Source organism: Aotus nancymaae, unplaced genomic scaffold (assembly GCF_030222135.1).
Source record: "Aotus nancymaae isolate 86718 unplaced genomic scaffold, 86718_ANA_hifiasm-v0.15.2.pri h1tg000014l, whole genome shotgun sequence".
Taxonomy (NCBI): domain Eukaryota; kingdom Metazoa; phylum Chordata; class Mammalia; order Primates; family Aotidae; genus Aotus; species Aotus nancymaae.
In genome coordinates, this window is record NW_026988425.1 from 48,358,884 (window position 1) to 48,374,132 (window position 15,249).

At 34.6% G+C, this 15,249-nt stretch overlaps 1 protein-coding gene across 4 annotated transcripts in view; it reads right to left on the reverse strand.

Annotated features, from left to right (window-relative positions):
- The window catches only part of ARL15 (ADP ribosylation factor like GTPase 15), a 433,767-nt gene that overhangs the window by 279,857 nt on the left and 138,661 nt on the right, over positions 1-15,249 (reverse strand). For all 4 annotated transcript variants that reach the window (XM_012449574.3, XM_012449572.3, XM_012449573.3 and 1 more), the window contains one exon: positions 1,711-1,770. In XM_012449574.3, coding sequence (XP_012304997.1) covers positions 1,711-1,770 — 60 coding nt within the window. The remainder of the gene's footprint in view (positions 1-1,710; positions 1,771-15,249) is intronic.

A 15,249-nucleotide genomic window follows, 5' to 3' on the forward strand; every position in this document is an offset into this window, starting at 1 on the left:
TAACTTGATCTTTTATTGTACTGAATTTTGATGGCACAGAGCCAAGTTTATAAATTTCTTGGTCTTCACTTTTTAAAAACTGTACAGATATATTTACTGTTTGTTTAATCCAAGTAAACATCATATATAATTAATGTCTATTAACCAATAGTTTCTTATACCTGGAGGTGTTCGATAAAAGTTTTGTGTCCAACCTAAAATACTTAGTAAAAACCATATCAAAAACCTATATAATTCTCAAACCATACGTTTTGATTCCATGGACTTTTACAATGTGTTCTCTGATTTTTAAATATCCATAAGTAATATTACTGTCACCAAGGAATAAATAATAACCAGAAGCCACAAAGCAGAAAAGCATCTTTTATAAATTGGGGATCTGGAAATTTTAAAAAGGAGGAAGATTATTTTATTTCATTTGAATGTTCTGCCACATGCTTGTATTTCTTTTTTAAATTAAATTAAATTAAACTAATTTCTAAAAGTTAATTTATCAATAGTTTCTGAGCAACCATTGTATTTTAAGGTTTTAAGCATATGGCATGGTTAATATACCACACATTTATTTTTCTTAAAAGTACAATTACAATTTAAAATATTCACCCTAACAGAACACAGTCTTTAAAAAACTTTGCATAAAAAATTATGACAAGAACATTCATGTTTTATAATTTTGGAGTCAAAATGACAAAACCAAATGTCTTAAAGAAAAATCAGAATTTATTGATCATGGTTATTTTATATATTAATGCTATAAAAGCTAAAAGTGGATATGAAACTGACTGACAGAAGCGAAACTGTCCTACACATAGCGAACTGAAAACAGACACCTGAAAAGATCGGCTAATATTTATTAGATAAAAATAAGAAGGTACCAAACACGATTAAAATGGCATAAAGTTGGTGTTACAATTTCATCAAGCTAAAAATAGGTCACAGTTATAATGACCTTAAGGAAGAATAAACAAAACAAAACAGGGTAAGGTCAATATCACAAAGGGATTAAAGAGATGGAAGATAACATTCTTCTAAGTCATTAAATTCACTGATATCATACTGCACTCCAGAGCACTTACTATTTCCATGTGCCATTTGAGAATTTAGTGGGTTCACTGAATTGACTGATTTCTTTGTTAATCTATTTACATGGGTTAAGACCCTGACTAACATAAAACACAACCAAAAAATGCCAGGCAGAGAGTGTAATGAAAGACTGAGTGATGTATGGTTTGGGGTATAGCCTATCCAATAAATGTGCTTGGCCAGCAAAGAACCCATTGCCAAAGATTTATTATCGGAACAAATACATTCTAAAAAGACCTAATACAATAAATAAAACCTGCAGTATAAACACAAACTACTCTAAAATACAGATCTTTTCCCTGTATAATTGATCTTTTAATGATATTAAAATTCTCTTCATATGTTTTATTCAAGAATTTTTGAACAAGTAAAACCAATGAGTATACAGCATAAATTGCCAATAATAGTATAAATCTTTGATTCATTTAAAAAACCCAAAGTTTATGTTATTTAGAAATCTTCAACATTTTTAAAACATATACAAAGAGAAGGAAATGTTTCTAGGAAATATGAAGATAAAAATGAACCACCTACTAGAATAAATTATCATTATGTTTGAATTACATATATTATTATGAAATTAATAAAAGTTAAGGGCAGACATAGAAATGATTTGAAATAGTATACCTCCAAGTTCTTTTACATTCAAGATGGCATTCTGGAATGGCACTGCTTTAATACTAAAACCTAAAATTAGAAAACAAAAACATAAAAAAAGAATTAGCAACTTAACTTTTAAATTAAAATACTCAGGATGCTCAAATCTTCAAGGTAAACTGATAACTCAATATTATCTTCTACCATTATCAAAACAAAATATAGCAAAATGTAACACTATCCCGTTTACTTCAAAATATTGCCTTATTCTTTAATATGTAATGTCACTCTGCAACTTTTGTCAGATGTAAAAAAGATATTTGAAAGTATAGAGAAATATTGAAGAAAATATTAAATCTATGAGGACCTTTGCATCTAACTTTAATTAACTTTAATTCTTAAAGTTAATGTCTTATAATTCTTTCTCACATATAACTCAGCAACCCTAGAAATTAAGGTTCTTAAGTTATTACCATTTCATACTATAATTACATAGTATTTATGTTAGTGTCTTCTTTAAGGATATGGTTAATATACCATATATCTATTTTTCTTAAAATTACAATCATAGTTATCCACTTATACACAGGAAATCATTTTATAATACATGTAATACAATATTTGTATTATAAGAATATATGCAGAGTATATAGTTCTATGATTAATGATATATTTATGACTTAATTATTACCATTCAAGACAATAAATTCAACTGTGACATATGCAAGTGTGCATATACCCATTCACACACACACACACACATGCATGCACAAATATATACACTGATTCTTTCTGAAAGGATCCACAAGAAACCAGAACTAATAATGACTCTCAGGAAACTGGGATCTGGAAATTTTAAATAGGAGGAAGATTCTTTTGTTTCTTTTGAATGTTTGGCCATGTACTTATATTTCTTTTTGAATTAAAAGCCCTACAAATTTCTAGAAGTTAATTTATCAGTCCTTTTTGAGCAACCATTCTATTTAAGGTTTTAGGTATTATTTAATATGTATAATTTTAAGATGAAAAACAATTTCTTTTTCAAGAACTTAACAACAGAGCAAAGACAAATTATGAGTCTTTCATTTGAGGTAAGTTATGAAAAAATATATAAAGTATCATATGGATAAAAAAAATTCTTTTATATGGCTTTGTTTTGCTTTATAAAGAAGGAAATCATTACACACCTTCTTAGTCCAGCTTATTTTTTGCACTTCTTTGCTGCATGTTATTCCAGTACTTTAATAATCTATACATTACCTTCGACCTAAAGCAATATGTAGTATACAACATTTGAAGAGCTGACTTTGGAGTCAGACAGAACTAGGTTGAAATTGTAGCTCTGTCATTTATTAGCTCTGTGAATGTGGGCAACCTGCTAGCCTTAGCTTTCTCATCTGTGAAACAGGGATGATAATATCTACTTCATAGGGTTGTTATAAGGATGAGCTAATGTATGTGTTGTGTTGTGTTTATCACAGTGCCTGGTGCACCATAAACACACAATATTGCTGGCATTATGTTTCAATTCATGCTTTTTCATTGATGATTTAATTGTTAGGTATACATATTTTCTGCCTGCCTGAATATAATTACAAACCCGATTCTGGGTGCTCGCTAATTAATCTAAGTACTTAGTTGGAGATGTAAAAATTACCACTAAATGAAAAGTACCTTTGTTGGAGTAATGGAGGTGTCAACAGGTGAAGTTTGCTGCACACAAAATACAGTATATGTTCATTGGGCCCTCTAACAATCTTCTAAAGCATACCTCTTCCTTTGTGGGCTTAATCCAGATTGATAAAGTCAGCACAGCATTATGGTTAATGGTGCATGAAGTCACTGAACCTTAGTAAATGAGCAGGAGGAAAGAGGAGGCAGTCCCATGTGGCTGAAATACTGGCATGTACCTGAGCCTGCAGGAAAGCCTCTCCAGGTGTCTAGCCTCTGGGAAATAAAGGAAAGTCAGTGCCAATCATAATATTCCTACTGGCACAGAAATTTGCCTGCAGGAGAGTTGGATGCTTGAATTTTCTACCTACCTCACATGGGTGTTATATGGATTAAAAGGCAATGATTGTGAAATCCTGAAAATGAAGAGCTCTCTGCAAATATTAAGCAGTCTATTAGTGGTTATGCGCAGGAAACTCAAGTTTAGATTTTCTAGAGAAGTAGGACAGGCACAGGCCTCAACTTTGAAAAGGAAACGGTTATGGAGCACATCACCAATGTTTAATCTACTTTTATTCGTAAAAGCTGACAATATGCAGGCTCTCAAAGGGAAGTAATATCCTTCCAGAAATTGCCACATCTATATGCAAAATACGACTATGAAATTTATTAACTCAACAAGCAGATTACATCACTGTTAATGTCTTTAAATTCTTGCAAAGTCTTCGTAATAAATTGACTACCAAAACGTCTTCAAAAGTTCGCACTAAGCAAAGTTACCTAGCAATTTTATTTATAGGCATATAAATGTCCCAACAAAAGACTCATAAATGTTTTCTCCCCAGATAAAACTCATGTGGCTACATTTATACGCAAAGTAAGCACAGTCATCCATGTTGCTGTCTCCATGTTATTTTTACAGTATAGCTTCAGTAATTAATGTTTAAAAGACAAAGTCTAGATAGACTGATTAGTCCAGAACATAAGGAAATGTACTGTTTATAGAAGAGAATTTTTTTTTCTATTTTAGTCATTCTAAACATTTTAAAGGATTAAATGGAACCAAAAATCAAAAGTCATACTTTCAGTTCACCAGGACAATCAAGAAGGGAAACTACTAGACTACATTTTATTCCTTTACATCAGGTTTCATGAGGTCAAGGAGGAGAATTAATATAATATTTAGGAGGGATACCAAAGGTCAAACCATTAAAACACCTTTCTCAAAGGGCTGCTTTGAGGAATAAAGCTACCCAACAGCATGGGCTCTAGAGAAAGAAAGTCTGGGTTCAAATTCTTGCTCTCCCATTTATTCACTGTTTGACTTTGAGCAAGCTACTTTGTCAGGGAAGCTTTCTCCAGTGTCCTCAAACTAGACTAATTTTTCTGAGTCCATGTTCTTCCAGTATTCACTACTCCTGTTACATGATTTTCACAGTTGTAACTACATATCAGTTAATTTGTTTTATATTTGTTCTCTGGCTAGACTGCAAGGAACTATAATGAAGAAACAACCTACAGTGTATTCTGTACGTCAGTGCTTGGCACACAATAGGATCTCACTATGATAAGTATTAATATCTATTTCCTAATTTAGCTGCTATAACAATTCTAAAGTTAATGTCAGTAGTACTATCACAAGAAGAAAGTGAAGCTTACAGCATTAAGTGCTTTGCCAAAAGTACTAAGTGCTATATTCAAAACTTGAAACCAGGTCTCATCACCAGAGCCCTACACTGTAGTGCCCCCTCCATATGCCAACAAACTTGAGAGATTCACACCACTTTGCCCAGTTTTGAGCCTAAATACTGGTGAAGTCAACTGGCCAAATACACATGTGCCTAATAAACCCACTAATTTACTGTCCTCCCTGTTTATAAATCACCTAACACAAGAAACTCAAGAGTTTTCAGGTCTATATAACATTGCTTTCTTATTAATGAAATAAAAATAACAGCACGAGTTTAGAATGTACATTTTATAGAAACAATTAATAAAATCCGAAACTTAGGTGGGGAGGGAAATGTTCAACTGACTCATTCGTGACAGTATAACTACTCTCCTGCTTCTTCAAACAGAAAGTGTCCTCTGATGCTATCTTCAGGGTATCAGCGTGCTAACATGACAAGGGACTATCCTAGGAGTCTGAGCCACAGCTCTTAGACTCACTAGCCACATTTTTGTCTTGCCTTGGGCTTGAATTCCTCGTCTGCAAAATGAGGACAAAATTAGCTCTTTGAGATTTCCTCTAAAATTAGGATTCCATTATTTATATTAAACAAGGAGAAGGAAATAAAAGTAACCACTGAGTCAGTCATCAATAGCTTGTAGTATTTGGCTGAAGGCCTCACGGGTACCTCTCCCCAGGCTCCATTCAAACAATTTGATGCCTGAAGCCTAAGTTACGCAGTCATTTTTTCCTGGCCTATCTAAGCTACATTAGTAAGACTGAAACCTCCCCTAAGATTTAACCCCACAAATTTTTAATAAATATATGACTTAGTAACTCTTTGGGGAAATAATTGTTTGTATAGCCTTTCAGTCTTTGTTTTGCAATTCTTAAATCCAACAAAACCTGTGAGACAAGAAAGATGAATGTGAAGTTTTTCATGCACTGAAAGAATTCCTGGAATTGTAACAAAATTAGTTTTGGGAGGAAGGTTAGTCTATTTTTATTCACTGTGTGGAACACACAAGTATTTTACTTGGACCTACAGACTTAGCCCTCCTCCCCTTCCCTCAAGTCTGAGTGCACACACACAGATACTTGTGTACTTCTTAAATTCCTGGGTCACTCTAAGAACTGCTGAAGGGAAAGACATTCCACAGATCTGGTGGCTCTGACCTGGACCAAGGGCATGATTTATGCCACAGCAGTTTTGTGATATTTGGACAACCGACTAATGAAATTCTTCTAACTATGATTTCAACATCATAAAAGGAAATTTAATCTGCTGGCATTTATAAAACACAATCCTTTAAAAGATATCAACATCTGACTTTCTAACTTGTTTCTCCTGTTGACAGTTTAACACATATGAAGCTAATACTGAAGGTATTTAAATGTCTTCTTCAAATTTCATGAACATTTTCAATCTTTTTCAAATATGGTATATATCCCTAGAAGATGTTTTCAACCTTTTTCAATTCAAAGTGTTCAGTTTTCTCTAGGTTATTCTCCATGGAGCATCAATATTTTATCCTAAGCCTTTAGATTCCATTCCTCTACTTTAAAAAATAGTGAACATTTACGTAATCTACAGTTTAACAACCCCTCTTATCAACAAATTCCTCATACATACACAGTAAAGGAATTCAGTCTGGATAGAGTTCACTTTTATTTCTAGACCAAGGTGCAAATTACTCAGTTTTTCTCTCCTCACCAACAGGTCCTGCTCTCTGGAGGATTTCTTGGCTCTTTGAGTTTGACAATTTAAGTATCTTTTTAAAATTATGTCAGAGGTGAAAAATTACTGAAGTTAACAATCCAATAAAGTTTGAATTCTTTCTGAAGAAAAGGCAGACATTCTCGCCTTGCTGAAATTAAACGAACATACCTTTCTCACATGTTTTCATTTTAAGAAACCAATTGTCAAGGTAGATTCTCTTTTCAAATGTTCAAGACTCTTCAACAAATATTTCATTTTTAATTGGCTTTACATTTTCAAAATGTTATAAAATAGAGAAATAATTTTAAAAGAATAAAGTTTTGCCCATAATTTGATCACACCAATAAAGTTGTTATTTTTAGAGTTTTTCTCTAGTTTTTTTTTTGTTTTTTTTTTTTGTTTTTTTCTTTTTTTTGAGACAGAGTCTTGTTCTGTCACCAGGCACCAGGCTGGAGTACAGTGGCACAATCTCGGCTCAGTGCGATCTCCGCCTCCTGGGTTCAAGCAATTCTTCTGCTTCAGCCTCCCTAGTAGCTGGGACTACAGGTGCATGCCACCACACACAGCTAATTTTTGCATTTTTTAGTAGAGATAGGGTGTCACCATGTTGGCCAGGATGGTCTTGATCTCTTGACCTCGTGATCCGCCCCCCTTGGCCTCCCAAAGTGCTGGGATTACAGGCGTGAACCACTGCGCCCGGCTTCTCTAGTTTTTTTACTCAAATGCATAGTTTTCTTATTCAAATGCAGTTTTCCATGGTTTAATTTCAAAAATAAATGTAAATCTAATTTTTAATTTTTAAATAGAAGACTGTATATATTCTTCCAATCTATAATTATTTTGCTCAAGTTACCATAATGTAATTAACAAACTTCCTTGTTGTATGGCATTTAAACTACCTTAAACTTGTAGTTACAACACAAAATGTTGCAAGGTATTGCTTTATGCATATAGTTTCCCTTAAGTTACTTACTTGCCAGTGGTGTAATTACTAGGTCTGTGAATATTTTCACAAGTTTTGATTTATATGAACAACTGCTTTCCAAGAAAAGTGCTTTCCAAGAAAAGGGATATCACAACAATCATAATGTAGCAATCATAATGTCACGTATAATACATGTGCACACCAATGCCACAACAGTTACCAGTACTGACTCTTCTCGTAAAGAAATAGATTTTGGTAAATTTAAGTATAAAACTAATATTTACTTATTTATTCTCTAGTAAAGTTAAACTTCTAATAAAGTTGAAACTTTTCCATTAATTTGCCATTTATTCTTTTTATGAATTATCTCTTTGTAGACTTGGCATAGTTTATCTATTAGATTCTAGATGTTATTTGTAAATGTGGTTGAATTCTCTAAGAGGGCCAGCCATATTCTTATCTGTAATATCTGATGCAAATATTTCCAACAGTATTTTTTTATATTTATCTTAATTTTAGCTTTCCAATGGTTTTAAATTTGTATACAGTTAAGTTCCTTGATCATTACCTTATGACTCATTCTCCACAGGTCCAGCTATTCTGCCATCTTCCACACTGAATGTCTACACACACATGTGGCTTTCTGGCTTCCTCAGAAGGAAGAAAGTTACCTAGTTAACTTTTCCTAGTTACCTTTATTACTATTGGGCTTTGCTGTTTATTTCAGTACCTTCCTTCCACCTCCTTTGTTATTCTTTACTTACACACACACACACACACACACACACACACACGCACACACTGAACAACAAAAAGAACTCTGAACCTGGGCAGTAAGTTTGAAGATGTCACCAATCCCTATCTCAAACTCCAGCACTGAACAGTTGTGGATCCCAACGTCAGTCTGTGGGATCTCCTCTGCAGCCTATCCGCCAATCCTTCTCTATCATCAGTAACTTGTTTCTCCAACATCTTGCCCTCCTTCTTTCACTATAATGAATAATTTGAACACACAGGTCCAAATGCCAAGCATCTACCCTTTTTCTCCTACATCCTTACTTCCTGCCTTCCATGGCCAACTCAGCCTTACCTTATCATTACAGAGCCCTCTCAGCCAATCATATGGAACCTCACCTTTGTTAAGAAGAGTCTTCTCCGTATTCCAACAGTTCCCTGTACACTTTTTCTTCCTCCATACACTAGCAAACAGAGCTTTCCTTATCAGTGCCTCTCAGCACAAGCTTTGCTTCCTTTTATGCTTTTAGAACACTTCATCATAGCCACTTGTTAATAACATCCTACCTGAGTTACGACATTATTTATATATGGACCACTGCATTCCCACCTACCAATTTTCAAGGATTTTGTTCATCTCTCTGAATGAATTCAATATTTGTCTAACAGTTGTCCACCACACCCTATATGCTTCTATTCTTATGGGCAACATCCTTAAAACTAGCCAGAGCTATCCTCTGATGGTTTCTGATAGTTTTCAGATCTCTAAAACTATCAGCTCTAATTCACATTAACCATCTCCAGTTTATGGCATAGAGTTGTAGATTTTCTACTTTAACAATCATGCCATTGGCAAGTAAGTTTTTATTTATTTCTTCTTGCCTGATTTACTGGCTAGAATCTCTACTACAACGTTGAATAGATGTGGTGAGACCAGGCAACCATGTCTTATTCCTGATCTGAACAGGAAATAATTCAGTTTTTCTCCATTAACTGTGACAACCGCTGCAGGGTTTTCACAGATGCCCTTTAACAGTTGATGTAATTCCTTTCTAGTTCTACTTTGTTCAGAGTTTTTGTCAAAAACTGATGCCGAGTTTTTTTGTTTGTTTGTTTGTTTTTCATATCTTCACAGGATCATAGTTTCTTCTTTCGGCTTATTGATATTATAAACTAAACTGATTAATTTTTCAATGTGCAACAAGCTCTGCATTCCTAGAATAAATGTCACATGGTCATGATATATTACCCTATTAAAATATTATTGTTGAATTTGATTTGCTAGATTTTCACTTATAATTTTTGTATCTGTGTTCATGAGAGCTACTGGTATGCAGTTTTCTTTTCTTGTAATGTTTTTGTATGGTTTTGGTATCAGCTTCATGCTGGTCTTAGAAGTTGGGACATTTTCCCTCCTCTTCAGTTTTCTGGAAGAGATTGTACAGAATTGGAAGTATTTCTTCCTTAAGATGTTTGGTAGGATTCACTAGTGAAACCAACTAGACTTTATAAAAGAAAGAAAAGGTATCAATTTCTTAAATAGATATAGGTGGCCTAATTTGGCAAATATTCCATGTGTACCTAAAAAGAATGTCTTCTGTTGTTGGATGGAGTATTTTTTAAAATGTTAATCAGGTCAACTTAGCTGTTAGTATTGTTGAAGTCTACTACGTATTGGCTGATTTTCTTCCTATATGATCTATAAATTACTGAGAGAAATTGAAGTCTCTGATTATAATTGTGGGTTTGTCCATTTCTCTTTGCAGTTCTGTCATTTTTTGTTTCATATATTTTGTAGCTCTGTTAGGTACATAAATGTTTAGTACTATTATAGCCTCTTGATTAAATGATCCCTTCATCATTATGAACTTCATCCCCAGCCTTATTCATTGCTTTGAAATCTACATTGTCTAATATTAGCATAGCTACTCCAACTTTCTTTAGACTAGTGTTAGCATGATATATCTTTTTCCACCCTTTTATATTTAACCTATTTGTATCTTTATACTTAAAGTTTGATTCTTAAAGTCAGTATTTGGTTGGGTCTTGCTTTTTAAAAAAATCCATTCTAGCAACCTCTTTCTCTTAATTAAGGAGTCTAGACCATTTATTATTGATTTTTAGGTTTGACTGTATGACCGTTCTACTTGTTTCCTATTTGTTTCATCCATTCTTTTTCACCTTTTCTTCTTTTTTTGCCTTTTTTGGACTATTTTAGATAATTCTATTTTATCTCATTTGTTGCCTTATTGGCTCTCATTCTTTGTTTTGCTATTTTAGTGGTTACTTTAGGGTTTACAGTACATCTTTAATCAGTCTACCTTCAAGCGTTGTTATACGTCTTTGCGTAGAGCACAAGAGTCTTCCAATAGTGTACTTCTCTTTTCCCCACGACCTTTATGCTATTGTTCTCATGCATTTTACTTTTACATGTTATTAACCCCATAACATGTGATTATTATTGTTGCTTAAAGAGTTACCTCTTAAAGATATTTAAATAAAGAAGTAAATCTTATATAATTATTGATACTCTTTGCATTTCTGGCACTCTTTATTCTTTAATATGGATCCATATTTCCATCTGGTATCATTTTTTTTTCTGCCTCAAGGACTTCTTTTAACATTTCTTACAATGCTTATCTGCTAACGATAAATTCCTTCAGATTTTGTATATCTGAAAAAGTCTTTATTTTTACGTTCTTTTTAAAAGATACTTTTGCTGGATATTGATTGACATTTTTTTCCCTTTCAGTGCAATACTTTAAAGATGCTGTTCAAATGTCTTTCACTTGCATTTTTCCAGTGAAAAAATGTGATGTCATCCTTGTTTTTATTTTTACTCACGTAACATCTTTTATCTGCTTTTAAGGTATTTTATTTGCACTACTTTGTTCTCAAGAGAAAATAAAAAAGAAAGGATGTGTGTTTATATGTGTATATATGTGTGTGTGTGTATATATATATATATGTACGTATAAGTGCATGGATAGATGTAAATATATATCTTTGTTTATATATCGATATAAATAGAGACAGAGAAATACTTTAAGAAACTGGCTCACACAATTACAGTTGCTGTAAATCCAAAATCCATAGTTTGGGCTGACAGGCTGGAGACCCAGGAAGGAATCAATGTGCAGTTCAAGTCCAAAGGCCATTTACTAAAGAATTCCCTCTTGTTCCAGGGAGGCAAGTCTTTTATTCTATTCAGGCCTTCAACTGGCTGGATAAGGCCAAACCACATTATGGAGGATAATCTGTCAAAATCCGTAGATTTAAGTATTAACGTCATCCCAAAATACCCTTACAGAAACATCCAGACTAATGTTTGACTACGTATTTGGGCACTGGAGCCCAGCCAAGTTACACATAAAATTAAATATATTCTTTAATCACTGGTTTTGAACAATTTTATTATGATGTGCCTTGTTAGTTATATTTATGTTTCTTTCTCTTTCTCTCTTTTTTTCCCCCAAGAGACAGGGTCTCTCTCTCTCTCTTTCTCTCTCTCTCTCTCTCTATCACCCAGGCTGGAGTACAGCAGTGTGATCACAGTTCATTGTAGCTTCAAACTCCCAGGCTCAAGCAGTCCTCCAACTTCTATCTCACAAGTAGCTACGACGACAAGTGTGCACCAACACATGCAGCTAATTTATTTATTTATGTTTTTGTAGAGATGGGGTCTTACTATGTTGCCCAAGCTGGTGTCCAATTCCTGACCTCAAGTGATCCTTCCATCTCAGCCTCCCAAAGTATTGGGATTACAAGTGTGAGCCACTGTACCCAGCCTTGCTCATGTTCCTTTTGTTTGGGGTTCAATGAGCTTCTTAGATCTGCAGGTATAGAGTTTTCTTCATGTTTGACGCGTTTCAGCCATTATTTCTTCAAATATTTTTCTGTCCCTTTCTACTCACCTTCATGGACTCAAAATTACCCTAGGTTAGGTTTAAAGTTGTCCCACAGCTCACTGGATACTCTGCATTTTTTTCTGTCTCAGTCTCTATTAACAGAATACAGTTATAATAACAGTTTTAATGTCCTTTTGCTAGTTCTGATATTTACATCAGTTCTGGGTCAGTTCCAATTTGATGATTATTCTCACTATGAATCATGTTTTCTGGCCTCTTCCCACGTCTGATAATCTTTGACTGACTCTCAGGCATTGTGAATTCTACCTTGTTGAGTGATGAATATTTTTTCTTTAAATCCTATATAGTTTTGTAATGAGATGCATTAACATTACCAGACACCCAACCGAGGTTTTGCAACTTGCTAGTATTATCTGCCATGGGAGTCCAGAGTAGTACCCAACTTAGGGCTGACCTTGCCAAGTACTCTACCCACTTCCTCGTGAGTTACAAGTTTTCCAGTCAGCGCTGGTGCCTCTAGTTCTTTAAGATGGTTCTTTCCGTGGCCTTGGGAAGTTTCCTCACATGCATGCATTAAATATTTTGCTGGAAACTCAAGGAAGACCCTCTGAAAATCTCTAGCATTCTCTCTCTGTACAACTCTTTTCTCTGGTACTCTATCCTATGAACGTTAGCTATCTTCGTCTCCCCTTGCTCTCAGCTTCATCTCCTCAATGCAAGGAGTTCACTGAGCTCCACCTCAGCTCCCTCTGGAACTGTGCCACAGCCTGGAAACTCTCAAGGCATTAAGCTGGGACAATCACAGTATACATCTCATTTGTTTCTCACTCTCTGGGCTAACTGTCTTTTGTTGCTTGACATTCACTGGCTTGAAAATTGTTGTTGTGTATATTTCATGAGCTGGTGGTGATGGTTGTTCTTTTAGGTGGGAGAGCAAACCAGTTTCAGTTATTCCATCTTACCAGAAATCCTCACTCATTCTTGTGCTCACTGCCCTCTCTTGAGCATCTTTAGTCTCTCCTTTTCCCCTGACGAGCACCCTAAATCTCTGTCTACTAGCATGCTCAAGAGACCTTTTCTTATAGAAACAAATACGCTTAGCACTATTTTCTCTTTTTCTGTCCATCTTCTTGAAAGAATCATCTATATGCCAAAGAGCTAAGGAGGGAAAATGATGTCTATCCCTCAATTCCTTTGCTTGCTCATCAATCCCCTCATTTCTCAGGTTGGTTTCCACCTCAATACTCTTCTGAAACCATTTCTACCATTAGTTATTAAATACCACATTGACATAACATCCAATGCCTTTTTCAGAACTTTAGACTTATGTTTACCTTATTTGACTAGTTCTTTTGATTTCTTGCCCATATTTGACTTAAAGGATATTATATAGAACTGTCTGACCTATATTTCTTATCAAATACAGATACTGTAACATAAGCTCCAAAGAGCAGGGTTGTTTATATATTTTGTTAACTGATATATCCTTAGTCCTTAAGTCAGTGGTGGTTACATAACTGACATTCAATGAATGTGGAATTAATTAACAAAACATAATTGGTGCTTAGCATCTTTCTCTCTTTCTACCCATTACCCCTGGATAATCTCATTCAAATCCACAGAGTGGTCTCTCAAATCTATCTCTCTATCTACAAAATCTCTCTAGTCTGCTTGTCTTTTAGCATTTGGATCATTATTGGATGTACTGTCAACACCTCAAAATTAGCATGCCCCAAACTAAACTCATTATTTTTATCTTAAAACTATCTGTCATGTTTCCCTACCTTTTTTTTCAACAATTCACCCAAACACAAAGCTATAAACTTAACCCATATGTGATTGTTTTATCTTCTTTTCCTCTCGAACACCCAGCATGACAGTCACTTTTACAGTAGCAATAACATCCCCAAAAGCACTGTCCCTGCTGGATCACCTATACATCTAACAGGCCTCCCCCAACAGCTTCTCTAGTCTCTAGCCTCAGATCCCCACATACCTTACATTTCTGCATGCTGTGCCTTAACCCAGTAAAGTCACTAATCTTTCTCTGAATACACCTATGCTTTCTATCCCTACTTCTCCTCACCCCATTCCTCTCTGCTTAGATCTTACCCATCATAAAATAACCTACTCAAATGTAACCTTCACTATGAGCTTTCCTTGGCCCTCCAGATTAGAAACGCTCTCCTCTTTTAACATTCATATTTACACCATTAAGTATATCACATATCAGATTCTGTCTTAGCACAGAGCCTGGCATATATTAAATAAGCAATATATGTGAACTGTTTTTGTTTTGTTCTGTTTTTGTTTTTTGAGACAGAGTTTCACTCTTGTTGCCCAGGCTAGAGTACAATGGCGTAATCTCAGCTCACTGCAACCTCCACCTCCAGGATTCAAGCGATTCTCCTACCTCAGCCTCCCAAGTAGCTGGGATTACAAACAAGCACCACTATGCCCAGCTAATTTTATATTTTTAGTAGAGATGGCGTTTCTCCATATTGGTCAGGCTGGTCTCGAACTCCCGACCTCAGGTAATCCACCTGCCTCGGCCTCCCCAAGTGCTGGGATTACAGGCATGAGCAACTGTCCCTGGCCTATGTGAACTGTTTTTATCAATACACAGCTTATCTTCCTAACTTGGGTATAAACTTCTTGATGGCAGCTTCATCCAAAGAGGCCTCCAAAAAGGCATTGTGCCAGGTTCAGAACAATGACAACTCAAAGAAGCTTCATATCCAAAAAATTAGCCAACCTAATAACTAATTCATCAGAGAATTGACTAGCACACGATGATTCTGGTAAAACATATTATTAAAAAATTTAATCAAAACAAATATAAAATATAACTTACAGGTAATACAATTACGTACAGATAATCTTTTACACTATAATTCAAAACTGTTGTTTTGTATTATGTACAGATAATCCTTTACACTATAATTCAAAACTATTGTTTTGTATTATGTACAGATAATCT